This window comes from Artibeus jamaicensis, unplaced genomic scaffold (assembly GCF_021234435.1).
Source record: "Artibeus jamaicensis isolate MK-2021 breed Jamaican fruit bat unplaced genomic scaffold, CSHL_Jam_final contig_1998, whole genome shotgun sequence".
In the NCBI taxonomy this organism is placed as follows: domain Eukaryota; kingdom Metazoa; phylum Chordata; class Mammalia; order Chiroptera; family Phyllostomidae; genus Artibeus; species Artibeus jamaicensis.
Window position 1 is genome coordinate 7,144,967 of NW_026521407.1, and position 27,772 is coordinate 7,172,738.

Below are 27,772 nucleotides of genomic sequence, written 5' to 3' on the forward strand. Positions count from 1 at the left end.
TCCAAGTAACAACTTTATTCTACAGCCACAGTTTTTTACATACATTTCAGTGGTTTTGACAGTGTTACTTCTGAGCAGACTTTAAATGAATCCACAAAAGTTTTAATATATTAAAAATAAAACACACACAATAACACAACAGGCATCCGGGAGTTCGGAATCATGCAGGTAGGGGTGGTCAGGGTAGTGTTACTACTGAGCAGCCCATTTAGAAATCCACCGGTAAATGTTACCTGTGTTCCTCACTCCCATGCAATTCACCAAAATGAGAGTGTTCTGAACACACACACACAAAACCAGTGAATAAGCCTCAATGTAACATCAAACCAACAATTCCATTGATTGAACCCATTAGAAAATAGTATCAGCACCTGATCTAAAGGCAAGGTTGTCTCACTTATTAAAACACCAACAGGGAATTAATCCACACAGCAACTAATATGTTAATCTTAATATAAGACACTGAGGGAAAACCAAAAATAATGCCTTTAAATACCACTCCACTGAGCTAGCCTATAACCTATGGACTACAGACACGTGAGTTTCTATCTGTCAGACAATGCTTTAAATATTTTTCTATCTTAAAAAAAACACACACACACAAGGTACTCAGAGAAATGGAGAAGAAAGGTAGAAATGTGAATTTATGCATCTAAGTCCACAGTTTAAAAATGAGTATCACACTGATCATACAGAGCTCATTGACAACGGTCGGGCACCCAGGAAGCAACACCACTGCTCACCGTGACGCTTGACGCTGCCCAGGAGCCTTTGGTGCACGGCCAACCCGGCACCACGTGACGCAGCCTGGCACCACCACATGACGCAACCTGGCACCACGTGACGGCGCCCGAACCCCGCCCACTGCCAGGCGGCCCTGAAGCAAACGTGGCAAAGGCGCAGAGGGGAAGTTGGGTCTTTTGAAAAAGTTAATGATATCAAAATACTTTTCCACCATCAGTTAACCAAACGAGGTCAAGTAGATGGCCCAAAGCAGCACGAAATTCAGAGTCACAGGTTGGCAGAAAAAGTCTGGAAAACTGCAGGTTTTAAAAATTGGCAATTTCTCCATGGCTAATAAAACTATCAGAAGAGGTATAATGTTTGTTTCTTTGTGGAATGTTGACAGCTCGCTGCAAAAATTCACATGGATGAGGAACTGTGGAGATGTGCGTCAATGGAACACTTTTTTAAAAAGTTAGAAAAAACTAAAGTTACTATTTAAAAAATAACCATGTTGTGCCAAGATGAAACATGGTAAAAGCAGGGTCACTTCTGTCCATGATTCTTTATAGGCTGATGGGAAAGTGATACAATTTTCTCTTTGAAAAGGAAGCTTCCCTATTGCACTGACTTTGACAACCTGACCTAGTAATTTAGAAAAATCATGTAGTAAAATCTCTAAAATGAAAATACAAAATTCTGGTTTGTAAACATCAGTTGGCCAAGTCTATCCAGAGTCCTGCAGGATAGTGGAATGGAAGGAATAGTTAATTTACCACCTTATTTCTTTGTTCTGGAAAATTCCAGAACACAGCGCCTCCCCTTTCACAGTAATTATATTCAAACTATTTAAAGAAAGTCAGTGCAGCTGCCGTTGTCTTCTGTGCCTCCTGTGCAACACTCAGCTCTCACCCCGCTCCCAAGTGCCATCACTGAAATAATACTGGTTTGGAGACCGAGTACAGCTTGGTCACAAATGGCGCATGAAGTCTGTGGGACTCCGGTAGAGATACTTCCAAATGGCATAGTAATGCACCGCGGCTGCCGTGGCCACAAACAGGTGCCAGATGGCGTGGGCGAACGGGATGATGCCGTCACTCTTGAAGAACACAACTCCTAGGCAATAAATTAAGCCCCCGCAGGCAAGTTCGTGGAGTCCGTCGGTGTTATTCTGTCCACAGAGGAAACAAAAAGGTGTTGATGTTAACTCTGAGGTGACAAGTTAAAGAGATTCATTGCAATTCCCACCCCCCAGCCTCCTAATTTTCTAGGCAACAAAGTAGCTTTGCATAGACAGACTCCCGATCTGTAAATAGGAACTAAACTCGGAAGTCTCTCATATCTCCCCCTGAATTAGCCTTTGGGCTGAACACCATTTTTTTAAAAAATGAGTTTAAAGAGAGAGAGAGAGAGAGAGAAACATCGATTTGCTGACCCACTTAGTTATGCATATTCATTGGCTGGTTCTCACCTGCCCTGACTGGGGATCAAAGCTGCAACCCTGGTGTATTGGGTCAATGCTCTAACCAACTGAGCTGCCCAACCAGGGCTGGGCTGGATGTCTTGATGGAAGCGAGCAGTGCGGTTACAGGTCCTACAGTAAAGGGCAGCCCATTCTCCTCATCTAGGGCACGTCAAAGCAGACTGCAGTGGCGTCCGGACACCGTAGTGCTATTTAATTCAGTACTCTGTTATATGGATACTATAGTAATGTGGATCCTTGGCTTTCATCTTCCCCTTGAAAAGCTTTTGTCCTACTACGGCACACCCAGGTCACTCCACGTATAACCTCAGCCCAAGTTTTTACTTCCTTTTGTCCCCCTCAGGCCCTGTTCTACACTGATTGCTTTCTTGAGACTTCGCCTGCCTGTGGGTTTATGACTTCTTTACGGCTGACACAGGACAGTCATAGCAAGAAGTGGCCTCAGAGATGAGGGATCACATTGTACAACACACTTTCTACCTTCCCAATGTGGCGGGGCCTTTCTGTCTTTGAGCCTGGACTTCTCCACTGGAAGTCAACAGGCATGCATGCTTTAGCACAGAAAGGAGAAATTTTAGGTCACTCTTGGTTTTCAAAGACTAAGACCCATCTTCAAGATTAAACAGGCTTCTATGAATGGGCAGAGGCAGGGCTGAGGGAGCTGATGAAGCGAGTCAGCCCCCTGGGTTCCTGGGCACTAGGAACAGAAAGGGTTTGGGTTCTGCAGGGGAGGTGGGAACCTAAGCCAGGCAGTGGCAAGGCCTTGCAAGGGGACAGGTGTGTGGGTGTCCCAGAGGCCTGGGCACAGACAGCTGTGACCTTTTACGCCTTGGAGCAGGTCATGTGGCCAGTTTAGCAGGGAGCGCGAGTTCTAAAGCAGTGGCCTAGTTGATTGGGCCCCATGGACCTAGGCCAAAGCAATAGCAGGCACAGATGACCATGACCCAAGAACCTGGTGGGAGGATCTATGGCTGTGCAGATAAGACGTACAGTCTTATCTTCAAAGCGCATGTTAAGACCCCATGGTTTTGGTAGGATCAAGAGATGGGAAGGAAGCCAACCCCAAAGACCATAACACCAGATTTCTCATTCATCTTGGCAAGATGGAACTTCAGCCAGGTTTATTTTTATTTCACACACACACACACACACACACACACACACTCCTAAAAGTTATAAAGCAATTAAGATCCATTAACTATGCAGAATTCTCTGTGTACGTGCATTAGGAGCATTTTTCTGGAGGCTGGTTATGGCTTTTGTTGGAGTCTCAGAGTGGGTGTTGACTGGCAAAGGGCAAGAACCACTTGTCCGACATGACCTCCATATTTTAGAGATGAGAAAAAAAAGACCAGAGGCACGAAATAAGCCAGACAAAGCCACACAGCTGGTCACAGACCAGGACACCTCACTTCTTCATTCTGCTGAATCGGGAAGCAAGAGACCAAACCAGGCACATGGGTGGGTTTTGATATATATTCTGTTAGTAGTTGGCTCCTCAAGATACCACGTTTACGTTACTGACTTTCCGAGAACCGAAACGTAGTTAACCCTAAAACTAAACATTTTCTTCATTATCAATGTCATTACTGTGTTCCTAGGTACCAGGCACGATGCGAAGCCCTGAATGTATGTATTCATTTAATCTTCACAACCTGGAATTGGGTACTATTATTACCCTAACTTTATAGCTGAAAAAATTAAGCACAGGATAAATAATTTGCTCAAGGCCACGTAACTTTTAAGTGTCCGAAGCAGGATTTGAAACAAGGTGTTTTGGTTTCTGAACTTACATTTTGGGAAGGGGGATGGGTAGTGGGAGGGGAGGAGTCATTTTAAAAATTGATGATTAACTTACAGTGTGTAATACATCTAACTTAACAGTGTAGGTTATATAACCTCCTATCAAATTACACAATTATCCCAACCCTTCAGAAAGTTGTCGGTTACCCCCGTCCAATCCTAGACAGCCCCTCCCACTAACCACTGTTCTCATTGCTGTTACCACAGACAGTCTGCCTGCTCTAGAACTTCACGTGGTAGAATTATACTGTATGTACATTTTTGTGTCTGGCTTTTTTGCTCAATGTGACATCTCTGAGTTTTCTGCATGTGCTTAAGTATATCGGTCATTCATTCCTTTCTCCTGCTTAGCATACCATGTATATATTTCACATAATTTGCTTATTATTTCCATTTGGAGGCTTATAAATAAAATGTTGATATTAATATCATTTTATAATATCAAATGATTTTATACTATAATTAATTATAATTCTATATATTATGTCATGTATATTTTATATTATAAAATGATACACAATTACTATTTATATTAATAATATTAATATTATTTTACAGGTCTTTTGTAGACATGTTTTTATTTCTGTTGGGTAGTACCTTTTGAGTCCTAAGTATTTAATTTTATGATATACTGCTAGGCAGTTTTCTGAGACTTCTGCTCAAGATGGCAAAGTGGTTATAACATTTATGCACCCCCAACAGTGGGTCAGGGTTCTAGTCACTTTCCATCCTCCCCAGTAAGTATTTGTCGTCAGTCTTATTAATTTTCACTCGCCGGGGTGTGCAGTGGTAGCACATCAAAGCTTTAATTTTCACTTCCCTGATGACTAATGGACATTGGGCACTTTCTCAAAGGCTCGCTGGATACTTGCATACCTTTCTTTAGGACGTGTCTATTCAAGTGTTTTACCAATTTTTATAGAAGTGGCTATTATTGGAGGGTTTTGCATATTCAAGACTCATGTCCTATGTCAGATACATATAGAGAAAGCAAATAATTTCTCCAGTCTGTAGCTGGTCTGTTCATTTTCAAGTTCATCGATCTTTTCTTCTGCAGTATCCACTCTGCTGTTAAGCTCCTCCACTAAATGTCTTTCTTAATACACCGAGGTTTTCAGATCTAGAATTTCCATTTGGTTCCTTCTTACAGTTCCCCATCTTCTCTGAGATTCCCCACCCGTGTGTTCACTGTTTAAGGCCCTTGCATGGCCCTTCTGACATCTGTCCTTCTGGATCTGTTTCTAAGGCCTGCATTTCCTTCGATCTGTCTGTCATGCATGTCTGCTGCTTGCTTAACTGGTAATATTTGTTTGGGTAAGGATGCCAAGTTGTGAAAGAGTGTAGACTTTCTGTCTTCTTTTAAAGAACGTGGAGTTTCTGCTCTGCTGGGCAGTTTATTGACTGGGGAACCAGCCACATCCTATTCAGTGTGGTGTAGGGGCTCCGTTATCAGATTCCAGGGCAGTCCATCCTCACTCTAGGGCTGGAGTAGCTCTTCCGGGGTGTGGTCTGCTGACTGCGTTATTCAGCACCATCTCTGCACGCTTGCTGGTGAACTCTGTTATCTCCCCACACTAGGCGCCCTCGGGAATCCCCATGTACTCCACAGCCTTCCAACAGCTGCAGTCGGCCAGTACAGGGCGTGCATGGTCCTGCCCTGTGCCAGTGCCGCTCAGTATTCAGGCCAGGACTCATGGGAACTGTGGGGACTCTTCCCTGTGCAAGTCCTTCTCCTCGGTACCCTGCCCCAAACTGCAGCCGGCTACGCAGCTGAGATGCAATTTCTGTCTCCTCCCTCCGCACCCCTGACTGCTGCTCTGTGGCTCTATGATTTTTTGGTCGCAGATTAGAAAAATGTCCCCAGAGAGAAAATGGGGCAATTTAAAGCCAATCTTTTGGTTTTTCTTCCCTCAAAGATCACAGTCCTGCACTGCCTGTATCCAATACCAAAAACTAGTCATTTCCTATATTTTTCCCAGTTTCGTGGTTCTTCATGGCAGAAGGGCAGGTCTGAGAGCCCTGGTGCTGACCAGAACTGGAGCTCTGCGTCACTGTTCATGCTGTTGCCTTGTCAGATCTGACAGCTTGTGGACTGGTCTGGTCTCTGTCTAGCTCAACACCTTGATCCCAATTTACCTGCAGTCACGCCGCCCCCAACCATGCACATACATACTCAAACAAGTACACACACACTCAAGTTCCAAACAAGGAACCATTTTCAATTCTTCAGAGATGCTCATGTGTTGGGAACTGCTGTGCCTGGTTTCAGGAGTTCTAACTGCCCCCCATGGCTAAGACTGAGCGAGTGACCTCCGGAATTCAAGCCACTGAGGAGACAAAGCTTGTCTGTGGCAGCAAACACTGCTTCTGCTTCATCCCCCTGCCCCCAAAGCTTGGTTAATTAGTCAATGAGAGGTACAACTCCTCAGAGGAGGGGCAACCTAAGCCAGACACAATCACTTGGGAAGCCATCATGGAAGGACTTGGGGGGCTATGATAAAGAGGGAGTGATGGACCCTCACCCCCCCCCAGCTATTCTGACATAGCCTGAGTCCCCACTTATGTCTGGGAGAAGCGCTTCCTGGCTCTAATCTACTTAAGCCTAAAAACCTATGACTGGGAAGGTGGTGCAGCGCTTTGCTGGCTAGAGCAGGTTCCAGTGTGATCGGGCATAAGAAAGAGTTCCTAAAGTCCTGTGAAGCCTGCTTTGCTAAGAGTGCTTTCATTCATACGATAAGGGTCCGAGCAGGAAATGAGTATGCCTCCCAAAATTTTTACAGCCCCCTTTCCTGACAGACACTCACTCAGGCTAAGCCCTCAGATTTCTTTGAAATGTTATCTACTGTTTGATCCTTGCCGCCCTGTATTCCTGTGTATTACAACCCAATAAAAGTCATTGAGGAAGGGGCTCCTGGCCTTTTTCCTCTGAGATTGACCACCTCTCCTCCCTAGGCAGATCATGTCTTGGTAGTTCCACTTTCATCTGTGGCAGAAGGGGGGACTTGCTTGCAAAGTTGCCCCCACACTCGTGCACCCCCCACCTGGCTGTACACTCTACCAGCTGCGTCGCCCCTACTCTCTCTCGGCTCCACTCGCCTTTCTGAATCAGCTCAAGTCGCACTTCCTCTGGCACATCCGTCAGGTGCTCCCATAGCAACCTGCGCCTCCTCCAGTCAAAGACGCGGCAGAACGTTATTAGAGCTTCTTAGTTCATAGGAACTGTGTTTGTCTTTGAGATAGAATTTGATTAGAGGTGACACTTTAAATAATTTATTACTTCCAGAATGTGTTTTCCTATATACACTGCTTATCTTTAACCTGAAAGGATGCGGAAAGAGAGAAAACAAACAGAGAATAAAAGAAAAACCAGCCCTGGCTGGTGTGGCTCAGGGGACTGAGCACTGGCCTGCGAACTGAAGGGTTGCTGGTTGATTCCTGGTCGGGGCACATGCCTGGGTTTCGGGCCAGGTCCCCAGCAGGGGGTGTGCAGGAGGCACCCACACACTGATGTTTCTCTCCCTCTCTCTCCCTGCCTCCTCTCTGAAAATAAATAACTACTTAAAAAAAAAAAAGAAAAGCAAAACCAGTCATGAAATAGTAAAGTACATGAATCTTTCAGGAGTGTAATACTGTAGAAAACTGTTTTTTAAAATCAAATTTACTGGGTGACATTGGTTAATAAAATGGTACTGTTTCAAGTGCACAGTTCTATAATGCATCATGTATACAGGCTCCGGCAGAAGTAAGGCCTGCCTGAGTAGGTTGGTGGGGTAATAAATAACATGGGTGTAATAATTTATACTTTGAATTAGAACATTTCACCTAAAATGTCATTTGGTTGCTTGCATGTGATATTGTTATGTTACAGAATTACACGCCTATGAGTTTGTAATAAAAGATTTTGTAATAAAAGGGGTGTGAGTTGTGCTTGCTGCAGGCTTGAGTCTAAGTTCTGTGGAGGCAAGTGTGGGGATTATCCTGTTTGATTATAATATCAGTCACCTGCTACTTGTCACTGGTAAAAATGACAGTTAGTGATAAGGACACTGGATAAACCTGCCTTATGACACCCAGAGGGAGTTTACCTGAAGTTCTTACCCAATGACTGATCGATCACCTGTCTACACAGACCTCGCTTATCATGTGGCTTCAGGTGTCCTCAGTCGCCCTTTAACCACAGGCGCTTGAAGGCAGAGTTTCTCCTTTCAGCCCTTCCCCTCCCCCACCCCGCCTCACCAATCCCAGTCGCCTTGGCGCTAGGTAATAGTTCAAGCCGTCATAACCCTCGTTATCTCAAACAATACACTTTACGACATTCTCCTAAGACATATCCTCTGAAAAACACATCAGGAAACCTGCAACTCCTAAACCTTTCGCAGGTGTTTTCACGGCCAGGCCAAGAACTACGCACAGTGACACTGCATCGTTATACGCTGCCCGTGAGCTCAGGGGGGAAGCTCTGAGAGCGGTTCTGACCATGGCAAGCCGGGAGAGTTCAAACAGAGCACTCTGTGACCTCCTCAGTGAACACACTGGCCAGCGCCAAAAATGTGGAGCGAGACACTGGAGTACACACGCTGAAGGCACAAGTCACCAGCTGGGTGAAATCTGAGCCTGCGATGATGTGCTTTTGTTCCAGTCGTCGGAGATGCAGATGCCTAGATCTCTCAATGGCGGTGAGTTCGAAATATGCACGTGCGACTGCCCCCTACCGGTGATGCGGCACTTACACCCATCAAAGGCCCCAAGAAAAATTTTCAGGCAAAGTTAAAAAAAAAAAAGCACTTCCCCAGAGTAAGAGATATAATATGACTTATAACAAGTGAAAAGAAAAGTAAGGTGATGAGATTTCAGAAATATCCGATAAAATGTTGAACCAAAGGACCTTTTAAGGTCCTTCCAATTCTTAGGGTTTAAGAAGTCAGTAATATATTTTCTCCACTGAAAGAAACGTCAGAATGTGCCTTCTTCCAGGAATTTAGGGTTAGGACGCTAAGCAATGCTCCCCTTCACATAACCTCACACCTGACTGGGGCGAAAAGTGGGAGCAGGGGTGGGGTGAACAGAAAGGTCACTCCAAAAGAGACAAACACAGATGCTTACCAGATAGAACTAAACACACTTAAATGTATCATTTCCCCCAAAACTATAGCCCGTAGCTAGTACAAGTTGCTGGCTCTTGGAATTTATACATTTTTTGAGTCTCTAGTTAATGGACATACAACTTCAGAAAGAAATGCTACATATAGCTACAGACATGTGACGAGTCCTAGCAATATAAAAAGAAGTAAGGCGGAATAACTAAAATTATGAAGCCACTCCTTACCATTGACGTCACCACCAAGGCCGGAGAGAACCCCATTGTGAGATAGAAGAAGAGCTCAACCACCTTATACCTGCAGATGGAAACGCAGTGTAATTGAATGTGACTATTCCTATAGTACCGAGACCATTTCCATGTCAGTTTTTCTTTTTTCTTTAAAATAAAAAGTAAATGCAACTAGTCAAATAAAATGCATTTTCCCAGTAGGAGACCACCAGGCCTCTGACTGAAACACTCTAGCCGAGTAGTAATAAACTAGCATTTCTTTTAGGACCGAAAAGGCATCAGACCCCAGTGCCACCTGGGAACAGTTTTCTGCCACGGCAGTTATAGGCGGGCCCAATCCACCGCGCATTCTCCCTTCCAGTCCCAGGGTGCCTGCCTTCATCACTCCTGAACTCCACTGAGGTGAGACACTGAAGTCCTGCAGGTGGGCAGGGATGCAGCCTGCGGCCTCGTGTACCAGTGGCAAAGGGAGAGTGGCCTGAGAAACAACAGGCCTGCTTTTCGTTTGTCTCTTCATTTGCTCAAAAAACTCCAGTTTGGAAGGCTCATCATCACATTAGGTTACAGAATGTCTGACACTTAAGACCTATTGAAATTGCACTTACATTTCTGCCTAATCGAACTAGACCGTGAGTTCCTCAAAGGCGGGGGCCAAATTTCTCTACCTTTGGATCTGCAGGGCCGAGAGCTGCACCTGGCACAAGGCAGGTGTTCCCTAATACCTGCCAAACCGAATGGCCAAGTGTGACTCGCCTCTCATGCTTAGTATTTTATACTCAAAGTCCACCATGAAGTAATCCCCCCAGGGAACTGGGGAAGAAGAGGTTGGTTTACGTTAGCAGGCCTGGAATGGGAGAAAAGATACTGGTCTTACTTTACTTCCTACTTTATACGCAAGGATATAAATTAGGGGTTTGAGTTCAAGAAGCAAACTGTTTCCTCGGATTTATATATATATATATATATATATTGCATACCACCACTCAGAAGTGCTAATTATGGTAACAAAAATGCATTTAAGTAAATTTCGGAGTTGGAGAGAAGTTAGCAAAAACTACCATTTTCTTCTGAAAAGGAGAAAAATAATGCCATGCTTTGTGGTAAACAGCAATTCTGTTCAATTCCGAGAAGCACTGTGCCAACCACAAGAGATAAAGAACTTAATAAACTGTATCCAATGACAATAATTTCACGGGTGTGAGTTTCTCCAATTCAGGCACGTGGAATAATGAAAAGAGCCGTGAAGCAGGAACTGGGACGCTTGGGTCCTAATTGCAGATGAGTCACTAATTCGATGCATGTCCTAAATGTTCCCATGTTTTTAAAGCATGAAGCTGGAATAGACGACTTTGCAGATCTTCTCTTGGGCTAAGATTCTAAGTATATACAACCTTTCCTTTTGATATTGCTTAACACTTAGGACTCTGAGGTACGAAGAATGAATTTTAAAAATGTGCCCCGTGGTTGGCATATAAAGTTTAGATGCCCCTCCAAACATCCCCCTTCTCAGGGGATCTTAGTTTGGAACATCCTCTAGGTTCCTATCTAGGTGAGTGCTGTGCGGGGCACTTAGTATCTATCAGCTTTGATCTTCCTAGGAACCTTGAAAAGCAGTTCCTTTTCTCATGTGGTAACTGTCAATCACAGAAGATAGGGCGGGTCTACTGAGAGGGCCGGTCTTCCTGAGGATGGGAAACAAAGTCCTCTGAGCCTGGAATGACTGTCCACCTCGTCCCTTGACTACACCACACCGCACACACGTGCCAACATGTGTCTTCCCGCAGGGGCCTGCCCACCACCACCAAGTACCCAATGGGTCTGAGGATTTGTTTAACACGGTACATTTTCTATTTATGTATTTCTACTATTTTGAAGTGCAAATACAAATGGCGATGGAGACAAAATTTAGGCAGTTAATTTGAAAGCTATCAAAGGTAAATTATGTGCTCTTACTTTTCATGGTAGAGAAATACATAAATGGTTCCTCCAGCTGCCATGAGCCAGATAAACCAACGCATATGAGATGCCAGGGGTCCAAGTTCACGGAGATTTAACCTAAAAATGTAAACATGACAACAAAAAACAGAAGTGATAAATGAAGGGAATCTGAAGAGCCCGGGTTTCCCCTGTCTTCACAGTCGGGATGAGACCAGGAAGAAAAGGCACTCGGCACCCCTGGGGGCATTTGGGTAAGTTCGGTGACATTAAAAACTCAAAGATAATACTGTCACTTGACCTTTAAGACTCAGACTAGTTCCAATGTGGCTTAAAGACAGAACTTACAGGAGATATGCAGGAGTGAGCCAGGCACACCTGTGAGGCCCAACGTGCCTTCCGAGGCAGACTGCCGTGCAGCCTGTTTGCCCGATTATTTCCGACACTGTATCTGAGAGCGGATTACTCACAAAGCTTAGTGAGAACCCTGAACAAGATCCCGAACTGGTGTCACATAACCACAGCGGCTACCTGATACACAGATCAGATGTCTCCATTCTCGGCCTCTCTCCCAGGAGAGAACATGAGAAGAACCAGCCCAACATGTATTATAGAAGACATCTGATTAGAACGGTACCACGGACTCTTGTGAAGCCTGAGCGTTAAAAGACTGCAAATACATTTACACTAATTTTATACTAAGGATATGAGAAAAACAAATGTTCTGACTGGCTATTACTATAAAATTAATATTTTCAAATGGAAAAAGTACCACCTGTTTATCAAACATGACATGTGAACAAACTGTCTACTATAAATGATTCCTTAGCTTCCATTTAAAATTTTTATTGACTTACTTTAAATTGAGGTATACAAAAGCCTTCAAGCGTTCTCCCTCCCACGCAATGCAGACTTATAATTTAGTAACAGGTGCTGGAGAGAGGTCGCGCTTACTTTTTACCCCAGGAGATAATTAGGTTTCTCCTGCGTGACAGCTGCTGGGTCACTCGGAATCGGGAGGCCTGCTCGTTCTAAAGACTGGTGGCCGATGGCATCATTCAAATTTCTGAGTGTTTAGAACTGGACCACGTCTTTTTAGGGAACACAAATGTTCCTTTCACTACAGGTTTCAAAGCAACAAAAGGTTCCCTCTGCTCTCTATACCAAAAGGGCAGGAAGATCACGGGCACTGACCAGAGTACTAGATATTTTAAATAGCTAATACATTTGGCTAGTTCTCTTACTCATATAGCTCAAGAAGTGAGCAACACACCTCAAATATAGTAACTCCTGTGCTGTGACGTGAACTGAAGACAAACTGTAAATTTCACAACTGGGCTTGTTTCCCTCGTACATATTTATAGCATTTCCACTTAAACCATGAGATGTTTAAGACTCTGAAGGGCAGCAGAAGTATACAGAAAGACTGTGGGGGGCACACATAACGTGTTTCAGAAGTGAGGGACCTACCTACCACACCGTTCATAAATTTTGAACAGCAGCAAGTCTCCCTGTAACCTCTGCATTCTGACCCAAGGAAGTCCAAACAGGACAAACATCCCGTGGATGTACGTGCGCTGGGGGGAGAGGGGTTGGGGACGTGCGTGGAGGCTGGAGACGGACGGGAGGAGGAATTCTATCAGAAAGACACTGTCGTCCAAAACGGGAAGCCTGCGTCTTACCATGGCGCGTAAGAAGCGGCGATGAAGAAGTAGATGACCATTCTGTCACACATGTGGAAGCAGTGCTCCACCGCCCTACGGGGGAGAAAACCGAGTTAGGCTCCGGGGACGGCAAAGCGGACGGGAAGTCTGGCTCCGCTCCCAGGCCACTGCCGCTCCTGCCCTCGTTGCCCGCGGCGTCGGTGAGCTGGCCTTTGAGGTCCACAGCTATTTTTAATAACATGTAGCCACACGGAAGAGTTTTATATGACTTTTAAGACTGCACAAGCCAGACATACTCACCGTGTATGAGACACGGAGGCCAACCCCACAGTAATCGGGAACTTGAAAGTGGCTAAATAAACAGGGACACAAAACCTGTCTTTTCTGATGTTTTCCATGTATTAAAACCCCATGTCACAGAAAGCGGGATTCTCTGAGGGCAGGTCACCCTCGTGTCCCCGTCACACTGCGGGCAGCAAGCAAGTAGTGCTGCTCAGCCAACACCCCCCGAAGTCACGGTCTTCCGGGCTCCTTAGAATGTCTCTAGAGAAGTTGTGCTTTAAATATCTCAGGGCCGACAATGAACTGTCATACAGGATATTCACAAGCTAATTTAGCAACGGCAAAAACAGCAACAAAAAGAGACGTTTGCTGCAGGAGGGTGGCCACCTGGACTTCTAAGCAAGTTCCTCCTTCCGAAACTGAAGTCGGGAGCCGTGCGAAGGTCTGGCCCACCGAGCGCTGTTCACACCACGGACTGGCCAGAACCCGCCCCTTCCCGGGGTCATTGAGAGGTACCGATGCGCTGCATCGTCCTGAACCCGATTTCAGTGTCCACGGGGGGAGGAGCGATGATTTGGTGAAGCACCAGCACTAGCTGGTGCCTCCCCCCCACATGCTGGCGACCAAATCCAGCCGAGGATGTTTAATTAGTGTTGGTGAAGAAGTGAGAATAATTGAGCTCGTGGGTCTAAAGGGGCAGACGCTACACCAATGCTTCTCAAACTTGACTGCCTCTCAGAATCACTCGGGGAGCTTCTAATAGCCAGTTACAGACCCCAGTCCAGGACATTCGAATTTAAAAGGGCTAGACAATGGAGCAGAGGATGGAAGGACGAGGAGAGTTCTTTCTATTAAAAACTCCTTAAATGACTAGGATTCCTAGTCAGGTTCTGGCCTTTCTCAGTTCGCTTTCTAGAAGAGCAGTTTTCCACTGCTGAGCCACAGGAATTTTTAAAGCACAACAGCCCTACCCGACTGTTCGTCAGGGGCACTGACTGCTTTCCCTACCGATCATAAAACCAGAAAACAGCCAAACAACAATAGCCATCGCATGTGAATGAATCAAAATTATACCTATTTTTTTTCAGATCAGCAAAAAATATTCTTGGTGTGCTGCAGAATTTTAGTTATCACTTTGTGTGCCGTGAGCTAAAAAAGGTTGACAATCGCCGTTTTCTATGGTTAAGCACTGTTACAGCAGGTAGAGTCAGACCTGAAATTTTATTCAAGATTCTCCACCCACCTCTGTGACCCTCATTTTCCTCCATATAAAACAGAAATGAGAACATCTCTACCATCAAATCTGTGTGAGCATTAAATGAGATAATGTGGCCTACTATGTGTACCTGACACATAGTAGGTAGTCAGCGAATGATACTTCCCTTCCCTCTTTTACTTACATTAAGGCAGAGCAAAAACCCACACATGAACTGTGCCCCTGAAACCCAATTTTGTTAACCAGTGTTGCCCCAATAAATGCAATAAAAAAAGGGGAAAAAAAATCCACAGGTGGATCATGAAGCTAGCAGCGTTATTTCAAGGTTCAATAGAGTCTGGTTTCTGTTACACCTTCTTCTCCAGCCCCTGGCAGGGAGGCCCTGAATAGGGAAGTAGGCATCTACAACTCTTTATTGATTCAGAAATCTAGACGTCAAAGCCAAGTCAGCTGAGGCAGCCACAAGCGCTGGGCTGTGCCAAGAAGATAATGAAGTGTTCTGGCCTCTGGGCTCCGTGACCATGTGTCCTGAGGAGCCAGGACAGGTCCTCCCGATGCTCTCATGTGAGTGTGCCCCACGGCTCCCTCGTGATTCAATGCTGTGGTTTTATTTTAAGCCCAGAGAACTGTCACCGTGCAGGCAGAGCTGGCAGACTGCATACCGCAAGCAATATTGTAAAGGATGGGGGAAAAAAACAAACAAACAAAAACCTCAGGACTGGGAGTCGGAAGTCCTGGGATGATCAGATTCTGCTGGTATCCCTGACCCAGGCAAGTCAGGCCCCATCTCTGAGCCTGTTCCCCTGGGTGAAAATGAATGGGTTTGGATTAGGTGATTCCTCAGGACCCACTCAGCTCTAAAACGCTATGGCACCCTATGATTCCACATGTGAGGAAACCAGTAATAGCTCATAAATCTCAAATCCTGCTCTTAAATAAAGCATGTCTTTTTACTATTAGATTGTTTGATCAGTTTGGGATATTTTTGGACATCCTGTAAAACAAAAAAGTCTATGCTAATATTATTTTAAATCACTCTAAGTCTGCTCTGAATCCTCCTTTTCTGAGAAGAAATTTTGCCCTTTGGGTTTGGGCAGAATCTGTTTCATAAGCAAGTAAATGGTACGCTACTCCTTTGTATTTCCCTAACTTGCTCCTTTGCTCAGAGGAAGAATGCTTTTATGTCCTTCTCATTGAGAGGCTAGGGATCATAGTATTTTTTTTAAATGCCTGACAAAATACATGAATTGCGTTTGAATAGAAACACAGGACCTAATTTGGAAAGCTGAACTTCACGAGACCATGAACCCAGGCTGAAGTATACCACCTAACACCCCACAGTCCTAGAATCTTTTGCAATTTTCAAATGATCTTCGCATGCATAACCTCATTCGGCAATCACAATAACCCCGTGAGTTAGGCATTATTATCTTCACGTTAATGATGAAGAAACTGGGGCTCCATGAGATCAGGTGACTTACTCAAGATTCAAGTGGCAGGGCGGGGACTTGAAGGCAGCTGCTGCCTCCAAGTTCAGTATAATGGGTCACTAGGCCACAGCTGCTGCACCTGACAGTGTCCTCATGGCACCCAATAGCACAAACAAGTGTCAGGATTTAACCTGTGTGTTCCTGGGAAGCAGTCCAGTTTTGTAGGTGGTTTCTGAGCAAAGACCGGCTTTCCTGGAAACACATGGCGGCCCTCAAACTCCGCCCAATCCACAGAAAACTCCCTAAATAACAGGAGAGCCCTGTTGTCTGCAAGGCAGAATGTCTACTCTCTGGCTTCGTTTGACCAGAACATGCAGGTGTGGGAGGCTACCCTGAGTCGACCATTCTGATCTGAACTGGCGAGCACTCCACCGTACCTTAAGTGGCTCTTTTTCCACGATACAATGTGGAAGACCGTGGAAACGATGAAGAGGGCACAGAGGCCCATCCCATAGATCCATGCTGTTATCTTCTCCCAGCAGTCGTCAGACAGCCGGTGGAGGAGGGCACTGCCCACGATGGCTGGCACAATGAGGAACTGAGGGAGAGGTGAAGAGAAATGAATGCCCTGGCTTCTCCAAATGGAGAGCTTTATTAAAAATACACGTCGCATTGTCTGGCTGGACCACAGTCTACCCCTTCACCCACTGAAGACATCTCGATTGCTTCTACGTTTTGGTAATTGCGAATACAGTCGCTCTAAATAAACACCCATGTGCAGGTTAAAAAGAAAAATACGTGGGTTTACCAAAAATAATTTTAAGAGAGGTCACTTCAAAACAAATATGTGCCTTTCCTGGGTAGTCACAGGAGAGCCATAGGAAAGTCATTTGCACTGGAAACAGATACTGCTGTTCAGAGCCCAGGAATTGTGCATAACTTGAACTCAAGTCAATTTTATCCAATGCCATATGTACATAACCTACATATTGTACTAACACTAGTAAATAGTCTGTTCTAAACTCTCCTCCTAAAGGAGTAACCTGGTCTCCTTTTCTATTTCTTGTCTTCAGACTATATACCAGCCACATCTTCCCCTTGAAAGTTTCATGACATGTAACTTTTAAAGGGAAAAATGAACCCACAAAAGAGGAATTTATATTGATACAAGAACATGCCAACAGTATGACATTAATAGTAAAACTATGAAAATACATATCCACAAACATGACACACAAAATGAAGAAAGACATCAAAGTGTTGTTATTTCTGAGTTTTCTTTTTTATACATTTTTCAGTATTTTCTAAGTTTCTTATGATGAGCATGTTTTGATTTCATAAGAAAAAAATTAAGAAGTTAGAGTAGATTTTTCTTCAGCAAGAACCAACATTTGTATTGAGGAGCATGGCCACCACGGGGGTGGGGAAGATGTAGCTACCAGTTTCAGTGGATTATTTAGTAACAAAAAGCATCTTTTCCTTTCTTCTTTTTTTTTTTTCAATTATGGTTGTACCAATTTCACCCCCTCTATCCAGCATCCACTCCTCAGGTAATCCCTATACCATTGTTCATGTACATGGGTCATGTGTAGGTTCTTTGGCTACTCCATTTCCTGTGCTGTACTTTACATCCCCATGGCTATTCTGTGACTACCTCCTTGTACTTCATAATCCCCTCACCTCTTCACCCATTCCCCCACACTATCTCTCCCATCGGACAACCATCAAAATGCTCTCTGTATCCATGATTGTCTCTGTTCTCCTTTGCTTAGTTTGTTTTTTAGAGATATGTATTTGTTGCCATTTAATTGTTCATAGTTTTAATCTTCTTTTTCTTAAATAAGGCCCTTTAACATTTCATATAACAATGGTGTGGTGATGATGAACTCCTTCAATTTTTCTTTGTCTTGGAAGCTCTTTATCTGCCCTTCCATTCTAAATGATAGCTTTGCTGGGTAGAGCAATCTTGGCTGTAGGTCCCTGCTTTTCATGACATTAAATATTTCTTGCCAGTTCCTTCTAGTCAGCAAACTTTCTTTTGAGAAATTAGCTGACAGTCTTATGGGAACTCCCCTGTAGGTAACTGACTACTTTTCTCTTGCTGCTTTTGAGATTCTCTCTTTATATTGAGCCTTTGGCACTTTAGTTATAATGTATCTTGGAGTGGGCCTCTTGGCATCCTTCTTGTTTGGTATTCTATGTGCTTCCTGGACTTGTATGTCTATTTCCTTCACTAAATTAGGAAAGTTTTTCATTATTTTTTCAAATAGATTTGTAATTTCTCGCTCTTTTTCTTCTTCTGGCACCCCTATGATGCAAATGTTGTACTACTTGAAGTTGTACCAGAAGCTACCTACACTATCCTCATTTTTTTTTTGGATACTTTTTCTTCTTGTTGTTCTGATTGGTTGTTTTTGCTTCCTTAGGTTCCAAATCATTGATTTGATTCTTGGCTTCATCCACTCTACTGTTGTTTCCCTGTAAATTGTTTTTTAATTCAATTACTAATTGAATTTAAAATGCTTCATTTCTGACTGAATCTTCTTTATGCTGTTGAGGTCCTCACTAAGTTACTTGAGCATCCTTATAACCAGTGTTTTAGAATCTGCATCTGGTAGATCACTTATCTCCATTCCGTTTAGTTCTTTTTCTGGAGTTTTCATCTTTTCTTTCATTTGGGTCATGTTTCTTTATCTCATCATTTTGGCAGCCTCCCTGTGTCTGTTTCTATGTATTAGGTAGACCTGCTTTGACTCCCTGTCTTGGTAGCATGGCCTAATGTAGTAGGTGTCCTACAGAGTTTAGTGGCACAGCCTCCCCTATCACCCGAGCTGGGTATTCAAGGTACACCATTCATGTAATCAGAGTACACCCTCCTCTTGTATTTGAACCTTAATTACTGTTGGCAAGTCAATGGGAGGGATTTTCCCAGACCAGTCAGCTGCAAGGACTGGCTATGACCACTGACCACCAACCTCTGGTGTCCATGGAGGATCAGATATGCAGGGGCAGGGTGGTGGTGCTCTGACATGGTCTGTAGCTGTCCAGGAGGTACACAGGTTCTGGGGTTTCCTGGGTGGTGCAGGCCAAGGTCAGCCCCCACCTGTGTTTTGCCCGGGGCCACTCTGCCTGAGCACTCTGAGATGGCTGCTACTTGTGCTGGGCCTGGCGATTCCCAGGAGAAGCCAAGATATGAATCTAGGCTGGTTGCTGCTAGTGCCAGGCCTGTGGTCCCTTAGCAAGAGGTGTGGGGGCTGGGGGCTCACTGAGGCTGGCTGTTGCTTATTTTAGAGGATTTAGGAAGTTGTGAAGCATGAGCCAAGGCCAGCCATGGAAAAGCAGCTTGGGTAGCAAGGAGTCTTTGGGGATCTCCAGGGTGCGGCAAACAGCGTTAGCCAGGTTGATAGGGTCTCATATATGATACCAGTCTGACAGCTCTGTGGCTTTATGTGGGGGGGGGCGTTAGAAAAAGGACAATGCCCACCTTTCTGTCTGGGAGAAGGCTGTCCCCCAGCTTTTGCCTTCATGGCAGACACTTCACTTCCTCCCCGTGTGCCACTGGTTCCTCTCAAGCTGCTACCCCGGTGCTGGAGCTCAGAGGGAGTGTGTCTGAGTAAGTCTGTTTGGGGGTTCTTTAAGAGGAAATGCTTGGGAGTCCAGAATTTTCTTTCACTGTCTGAATCCCTGCTGGTTTTTGTAGCCAGAATTATGGAGGCTTATCTTCCTGCCACTGAACCCTGGGATGGGGGGCCTGGTGTGGGACTGGGACTCCCCACTCCCAAGATGTCCCTCCTGAATTTTTAACCACCACACGTGGATGTGGGACCAGTTGCATCTCCATCCCTCCTACCAGCCTGGATGGATATGGTTTCATCAATTCCACAGTTGTCAGACTGCCATTCACCTCAATATCTTATAGTCCTGAGTGATGGTTGTTCTATATTTTAATTATAATTTTGACGTGGTTGTGAGGGGAGGCAAGTGGTGTGTACCTCTGCTGCCATCTTAACTGGAAGTCCCCAGAGCACCTTTTTCAACAAATTGTGAGCTCTCCTTGTTAAATGGATATAGCTGACTGTCTTAAAAAGGCAATTCGTCTCATCCCAGGGTGAGAGTCTTCATAAACAGATTGATTTGGTTTTCCTAGGACCAGGGCTACTCAACTGTTATCCATTTTAAAGACCTTGTCAGAGAAAGCAAGTGCGGGATGAACAGAGGTAACTGTAGGTCAGAGCGGCAGACATGCCCACAAGGTGTCTGGCGTCACGACCCAGCAGTGACCCTCTGGTAGGTTAAGTCACCGAGATGGGGAAATCTAACTAACCAGGTGTAGGATTCCAGAGACGATAACCCCTTCCTCCCTGCAAAGCCTTTTGGGAAGAAGGGAAAAGGCAGAAAATGCATACTCACTGCGTGTGTGTAACAGTTAGCAGCATGTTCGTAACAAGTTGGTTTGTAGCGGCCATTGGCTGGGGCCCGGTGGTTCATGAACCTGTAGGAACAAAAGCACAGCACGTGAGAACAGCTCACAGCATGTGAAGAACAGTGGGTGGGCTACCCATGGTTGTCTTGTTTCTTCTAAATGAAGAGGTGACTGCTGGGAACGGCTCGTTAGGGCAACAGAACCAAAGCCACTGAACAGGTGTAAACTGAGCCCACAGCAATGATCCGAAAGCAAATGCCCCAGTTTATTCTTTCAGTTCATTCAAAAGAAAAAGCTATCAACCCAAAAGCAAACAGAAACCATATCCACCCTTTCAACTGATATCCACCACACATACCCACACACACACACACAGCATAACCAAATCTGAACTCTTAACAGAAAACAAATCAAGGGCATTTTTCTAAAGTTTACAAATTCCAGTAATTGCCATTAAGTGAAAAGGGTTACGATGCATTTGAAAGGATTCTCTTTTCTCTCCCTAAATTCGCAAGGCTTTATACATACAGATCTTTGAACCCTACATCCCACAATTAGCCAGCCTGTCCAACTAGTTTCACTCTGGTGCATCATCTGCTTTCGCCATCAGACAGCTTAAATAAATGGTACCTGGCTGCCCCTAGGCCACCGAAACAAGAGGTACATTTTCACCGGCATCCTTCCTGAATTAAGAGTTTGCTTCAAAACCCAAGCATACGACTAGCAGCTGAAACTTTGACTATAAAATTCAAATAGACACACAAATACATGTTTTTACACATGAGACATACACATTTGTGTGTGTCTAAATATCAGAACCTGTGACACACATGGGCGCATACCCAGATTCCATACTTCCCTTTGGGCCAACTCCGTGTCAGTCGGCAACAGGGTGAAAAGCATGAACGCCACAGAACCAGGAGAGGCCGACAGCATTCTCCCGTTCCAGAGTGTGGCTGAGGGTCCCCCAGCCCACCCACACCCATCCACGTGTCATGAGGGATTCGGGTTCAGTCTGTCTGTCTTCTCTGGGAAAAGGGAGATGTAAAGTCAGTAACAGAAACAAGTAGCTGCCTGAACGAAACAGGGAGAGAAGCGGACAGAGGTAACGGAGCCCGGGCAGCTTGGAGGTATCAGAGGCCCCACTGCATTCCTGTGCCCCAGCCTGCGAGATGTCAAGACAGGCTTTGCACCATAAATTATCCTTTTGCTGGAGCTACCTTCTGGTGGGGGGAGGGCCGGTTTGGTTATTTGCCACTAGGGGTTCTGACTAGTCACACCTTATTAATTAACACATCGAAAGATGGTACCAGGCTGAAGCAAATGGCACAGCCAAGTGGCCAAAAATAGGCTAAAACACATGGTCAAGCCATTCTAAACAATGTCCACTTTATGAAGACAAGATCAGCGCTTTTTCCTTGAATTAGGAGGGAACATTATTCGTAGTGCAAATAAATGAAAAAAAAAAAAAAAAAGGCAGTCCCAACTGACCCAATATAGAGTTCAAAAGGAAAATCCACTGGGGAGTGAATTCGGGAAAGTGAAGGGCCAGGTAGCTAATCAGTGTGTAAATACACGGATATACTTATTCAGTGGAATTGACCAGGTGGTCTGAGAACTGCTTACAAGAAACATGCAGTTAATAGCTTCAGAATTTACCCCAGCTATTCTCCCACATAAATAAATCTCTCTCCCCTGATAATCCTTTAAATAATTTTACTAATTTCCTAAGGGATGAGAGTGTTGCTATACAGCTCTTATTAGTAAAAAAAAAATAATGACACTCTTGGGAAAAAATGCTTTAAAGGTGTCCCAAGCATTCAAGGATCTACCACATCATTACCCTGAGACCTAACAACAGAGCTCTGAACAGCACACTCCACGAGGAACTTTAAAGGGTCAAGGGCAAGGCTCCAGGATGGCAGAGGCCGGAGTAAAATTGAGAGCGCTCTGTGCAGAGCGCAGCAAGCAGGGTTTGTCCACCCACCACCGGGCTGCAGACGAAAATAGCAATTTATATCTCTGACAGCCCCATCTAAAAATAGTCAGGCCATTACACAGCAACACGGATAGACTTTCACATTTTCTCCTAAAAGCAAAGATGCTGGGTGGCCATGTTTGTTACAGCTTAGTCCCTGCCCACCTGGAACCACTCAGGTTAAAGATAAACTCAGAAGTTGTGGAGAAAAATGTCCCACCCATGTGACTTCAGATAGTTTCCTGTTAGGGACAGAGACAAAACTGGGCAACAGGGACAGGGAAGAGCAACTACGCTAACAGCAAATCACCGTCTGGGGCCAGCGGGATGGAGAGCTCAACTGTGTTGTTGGGAAATGCACAGTGCAATTTTCCCATTCTCCCTGATCTAGCCTGCTGAGGAAATGACTCCTGAGACCCAAACGATGCAAAATGCAAATCAGCTCCCACACACTGAGCCTATTCTCTTTCCCCCAAAAAAGAATAAGGAAGGTTCTCAAATGTGATGGAAAGCAGCACCCACTCACGCAAGGCCCCTCTACTGAAGGCAGTGTAACCCTGATGGTTACCCAGTGCTAGACTCCAGTATCCAGCAGGCTTTGGAGGGTTTGGAGCGTTTGAGGGTTTTAGTCCTGGGCGTGGAAACCACACTCAATAAAGCTATTGTTTAGGCAGGGTTTTTTTCACTCATTTTCCTCACTTTCTCTCTCAACACGCTCACTTGTTTCCCCCTTGCTCAGTGTCCTTAGGCTTACACTGCCTTCCTACCCCCAAGACTGAATTCTAAAACTGTGGGGAGAGAGAACAGATAGGGACTGAGGGACACTCCTTAGCATACTTCAACTTTAGCCCAAAGGGCTGTGCCTGCTGAAGGTAGACCTCAGAGGCCTAAGATCCAGTCCCGGAAACTGTCCTGGATTCCTGCGTGTTCCTTATTCTCCAAATGCCAGTGCTGCCAACACTACCCTCCAAACATATTTCACAGCAGCCCCCCTCTCCAGTCCTACGGATCCAACCCAAAATCAAGACGTGGGCATCTCTGGGCTCTAAAAATACAAATTCTCTTGCTTGGTCTCCCTGCTCGTCCCCACACAGACTTTCCTCTTTCTATAGCAGCTGCAATCCTCTGGTGAAACCAGATCACAGTGCACGCCCTACTTCAACTTGAAGCCTGCCCTTGACTTCTCCAAGTGGTCCCTGAGTGGTCCACAAGGCTGGAGGGGTCCCCAGCACTCACCTCTCCCCCAGCCTCAGGGTCCTGCCTTCCTCACTCCCCACCCTCCAGCCACATCACCTTTCTGCTCCTCAAACCACCAAGGCCTTGTCTGCCTCAGGACGTCTGCATGGGCTGTGTGTCTCTGCCTAGAACATTCTCCGGAAAGCTCAGCTCTCCTCCCTTTCCAGGCTTGGCTCAAATGTCACCTCCTCAGGTGTTCCTTACCACCCTACCTGAAGTATCACTTCCACCCTCTCCCCTCACCATATTCAGTAAGATTTTTGAAACTTGTTTTTTTATTTCCTCTTTCCCCACCGTAATGTGAATTCCATGACAGCCGTCTGGTCCACCATTTCATTTCTAATCCCAAGCACAATGCCCAGTGTCTTGCTGCAGCTTAATAAACAGGCGCTGAATGAATGAATAGAAAGACCAACATTGTGGCCTAACTGTCTTATCTTCACCGAGAGACACACACTGTTATTGGGTTCACTGGGCACGCGGCAGGTTCTGCACATAACGAAGAGAAACAGACTGTCTTAGAGCCGAAAGAACTCAATCTTGCGTCAAGAAAATTCTTAAAGGCCCAGACCCTGGACATTCTAAGGGCTTCTTCAACCTCACTTGAAAAACCGGGCAACATAAACTAAACCCTGAGCACAATAAATCATTAGTTCCCCTTTATGAAATGAGCATATTGCCAGAGGTGGTAACAGTGGTGGGGGACAGTTAACTTAATTATTAAATAAGGAAGATGGTGTTTTTAAGAACACTGCCCCACGCCCACGATTCAGTGTTCTGAGAACAGGTACAAAGAAGACAACAGGCGGTCCCAGAACACCTCGTCCTGCCTTAGAGTCACATGTTTCATCTCCTGTTCGATCTGAACAGTCACAGGACTGGGCCTGAGGAAAGGAGCTCTGGATGTGAGGGTGCAAGGCTGGGGAAATGAGGCACCAAGACAGAGCGGGAGCTGCCCTGGGTCCTCAGCCTCTGCGCTCTCTGCGCTGTGTACCCAGACCCTACAGAGTGTGTGGTGAGACAGAAGGAGGGGAGCTGGCAGCCTGGGTGACAAAAGGGACACGAAATGGAACCTTTGGGTCTGTCCTTCCCTAGCTGTGCGACCTTCCCTAGCGAGTTCGCTTTGATTCCCGGACCCCCTCTATTTTTCTGGTAAATGGGTATAAAATTTGTCTTCCAGGGTTACAGTTGAGGATTAGAGGAGCCATACACAGGAGTGGGCAAAAGTAGGTTGACAGTTGTTTGTATCAGAAAAAGACATGCAGGTGGTAATTACTACGACAGCTTTATTAACTCAAAACAATGTCACAACTGTAAACCCTCTTTTGCTCACCCACTACCTGGGCAAAGGTTGGCCCTCAATGTTAGCAGTTGTTCTAATCAGAAGCTGGGAAAGGGAAAGGACTGGGGGTGAGGAGGAGGACAGAAATGTAGAAGGGCGTAAGCGAAAACAGATAATATGCTGGGCCCCAGTGGAATTTTTCGTATCCTAAGGTCTTTTAAGGAGCCCAGTGCGCATAAAGCACCCCACTCAGGACAGTGGGCTAAGTCCTTGCAGCCTTTCTCCACAGCAATGGGTGAGCACTGCCAGCTGACCCAAAGCTGCCACGACCGCCAAGTTTCCATTATGAACAAACCAGCAGAGTGTTCAGGTTTTCTTGTAATTTGGGCAGAGCCACAGACTAAAGCCTGATGAAATGTTTTTGCTGCAATCGAATGCTCTTCAACGGGGAGTCCTGATAAATCTATCAGATGGCGCACACACACACACACGTTAAACACAGCGCCTGCCTTCCCTCTGCTCCTCTGTAATTTACCTACTTGCCACTGCCCCGAAAGCTCAAAAGACAGATAATAAACACAGCTTTACATGTTGAGAAAATAGTACTCCTAACATTTCAGTGTGTGGACCACAAAAACCAGGGCTTTTTTCATCATGTTACTTTTCCTTTCAGACTTCATTTCTAAGTTCAAACTGACCCTTAGAAATAATCTTTGCAATCTAGTCTATGATACAAAAACAAGAAACTATGGGATGACTCAGTCTTCAAAGAAAATCAGGGTAGGTCTAGAAGTCATGTAGAAAATAACTGTTAAATAGCCATTGATATTGTGCAGCCACTGAGAAAATTACAAAGTGTATGCCGCAGCAGAAGAAAATACCTTAATTTTTTAATTTTTAAATGAATAGGGTGTAAAATCACATTACAACTGTAATGGGTTAGGCTCCAGCAGAAAAAAGACATTTCGATCAGGTGAGACAGTAGGATCCTATTGATGGTTTTTTTGAGTGGTTTTTATGAAGTGTTTTTTTTTAAATTTCTTTAACACTGTGTTAATGTTTGTGCAATGAGGAGTGAAACAAGCTCTTTTCTTTCTTTTTAGAGTATAATTCAAAGGATAGGAAAGAAATACAAACTCTTAATCAAATGAGGAAGGGTAATTTCACGGAATATTGCCACTGTTCTCTGAAAACAGGAAGAGCACCAACAGGCAGAAATAAAACCAAATCAAACAAACCACATGTACAGGGCTTTGCCAATCATGCCGGAATGCCTGCTACATTCGCCCTTAAAAGCCCCCCCCCCCCCCCAGTCTTCATTCTTGCCTTCGTGGTCTAAAGCCCAAAGAACATCATGGCTCATTTTTGCCTTTAAAAGCACTGATATGATGTCCCGGTGGAGGAACAGTGCTAGGCATTCAACACCTTGAGTGATTGATACTCAGAAGTTAATCCAAGTCTTCAAACTGATCACCCTTCTCGTGGCAGAGTCCACCACAACTCTTCCTCTGTGTTTTGGCTGCTCTAGCCTTTGGGGCCCCGGGGGAGAAATAAAATAAGCATAATGGGTGAGTGGGCACTGAGGGATTGGGAAATCAGAAAGAAGACCAATGCACTTTAAATGTTTAGAATAGAAGGCCATGCCTGCACAGTCAACAATAACGTCCTTGGAAGAGGAAGATTGCGTGCATTCCTTTTCGTCTCTGCAATTCCCCCGGTCACTGCACGCTCAGCTAGCTTGCTGGTGAGGTCTGGGAATGGGAACAGCTGCCGGATTCAGACAAAGAGATGGAGAATTACCACAAACACAGGGGAGGTGAACTTTCACCTACTTAAACAAAGAAGAATTAGAAAAAAAGTTCAGAGCTTCCTCTCTGAACCTTGGGCCAGCCTCCATCAGCGGCGGAGGCCAGTCGTCGGGGTTAAGGCCATGGTACCTCCCCGGGCTGGCGTTCTCACGAGCTCTCCAGTCAATGAGCAGCCTGCCATCCTTCCGGTGGCGCCTCCTCGCTTCCTAACACTGGCACCCTAGCAGCATATCTTACCACCCGAATGATAAGTTGGCCCTTCGCAATGCCCAAAATAGCATTGCCCTGGGGCGGTAAATAAGCCTGAGAGCCATCAAGGCCCGGACACGGTCAGGCAAGCTAAATCGGTGAAGTGTGCCTCAGTTTCCCTGTTGCCAGGGCCCTTTAGAGACAAAGCACAAAAACGCCCAACACCCCAGCTTTACCACAGATCTTGATGCAGGGCGCAGCAACTACCCGGCCCTGCTTCTTCCAGCGCCGGGAGCCCCCCACGCTGTGGGTACAGGGGTGGCAGCCAAAGCCAGGGTCTCGGGGGCGGCACCTGCGGCTGGGATCGGGTCTAGGAACGAGCAAGAGCCTCGCCTGGACGGGGATCGGGCGGTTAAATCGGGTGAGCATTGGGATCCCCTGGGAGGAGGGCAGGCTCTGGGTCCGGGACCAGGAAATCCGAGGACGGCAGATGGAGGGGTGGGGGCTGCGGTCTGGCGCCAGAGCTCGGTCCTCCGACAGAGGGGATCGCCCAGGGACTGCAGGGGCAGGGGACCCCCCGGGAGCTGGTCTCCCGCCAAGACGCGGGATCCACGGGTTGATGGATCCAGGTGAGGAGCCGAGACCCACACACACGGGAGGAGGTAGAATCTGGGACCCGCTCCTAGTACAGGCGGTGGCTGGGGGCTCCATCCCTCTCACCGCTGGAATCGATTCTTGAACCGCATTGATCCTCAGCTCTTCCTCGCGGGCCGGGAGCTCCGTCTCGTCAGCGCCGGCGGCCCGGCGCGGGGCCCTCATGGGCTTTGGCTGCTCTGGAGGCCGCCCGGGTGCCCGGCGGACTGCTTGGCAGGGCAGGGCCGGAGTGGGCCAGGCCGGTGGTCGGGATAGGGCCAGACCCGGCGGCTGGGGGCGGGAGGGAGGCCGCTTAAACGGCGGCACCTCCCGCCTCCTGCCTCCCGCCTCCCGCTTC

General features: G+C 45.9%; 1 protein-coding gene across 3 annotated transcripts; it reads right to left on the reverse strand.

The window, feature by feature from the left end:
* Positions 1–27,772, reverse strand: MMD (monocyte to macrophage differentiation associated). 3 transcript variants are annotated; one of them, XM_053656077.1, is made up of 8 exons: positions 27,502–27,772; positions 26,429–26,551; positions 20,276–20,357; positions 16,303–16,463; positions 12,956–13,030; positions 11,292–11,393; positions 9,336–9,405; positions 1–1,894 (listed from the first exon to the last, which is right to left on the reverse strand). In XM_053656077.1, exons 3-8 carry the CDS (start codon positions 20,351–20,353, stop codon positions 1,694–1,696), a joined length of 687 nt encoding a protein of 228 aa, XP_053512052.1. In that variant the 5' UTR covers positions 20,354–20,357; positions 26,429–26,551; positions 27,502–27,772; the 3' UTR covers positions 1–1,693. The 3 variants fall into 3 exon arrangements, with proteins under 3 accessions (XP_053512052.1, XP_036985506.1, XP_036985507.1); XM_037129611.2 differs by lacking the exon at positions 26,429–26,551; XM_037129612.2 differs by lacking the exons at positions 12,956–13,030; positions 26,429–26,551.

Excerpts from the sequence above, each read along its gene's own strand:
- MMD (XM_037129611.2), bottom strand. The coding sequence starts at position 27,527 with ATGCGGTTCAAGAATCGATTCCAGCG. Across the intron at positions 20,358-27,501 it reads TTCAAGAATCGATTCCAGCG|GTTCATGAACCACCGGGCCC; the intron begins GTGAGAGGGATG and ends TTGTTCCTACAG. Across the intron at positions 13,031-16,302 it reads TGGAAAAAGAGCCACTTAAG|GGCGGTGGAGCACTGCTTCC; the intron begins GTACGGTGGAGT and ends TCTCCCCCGTAG.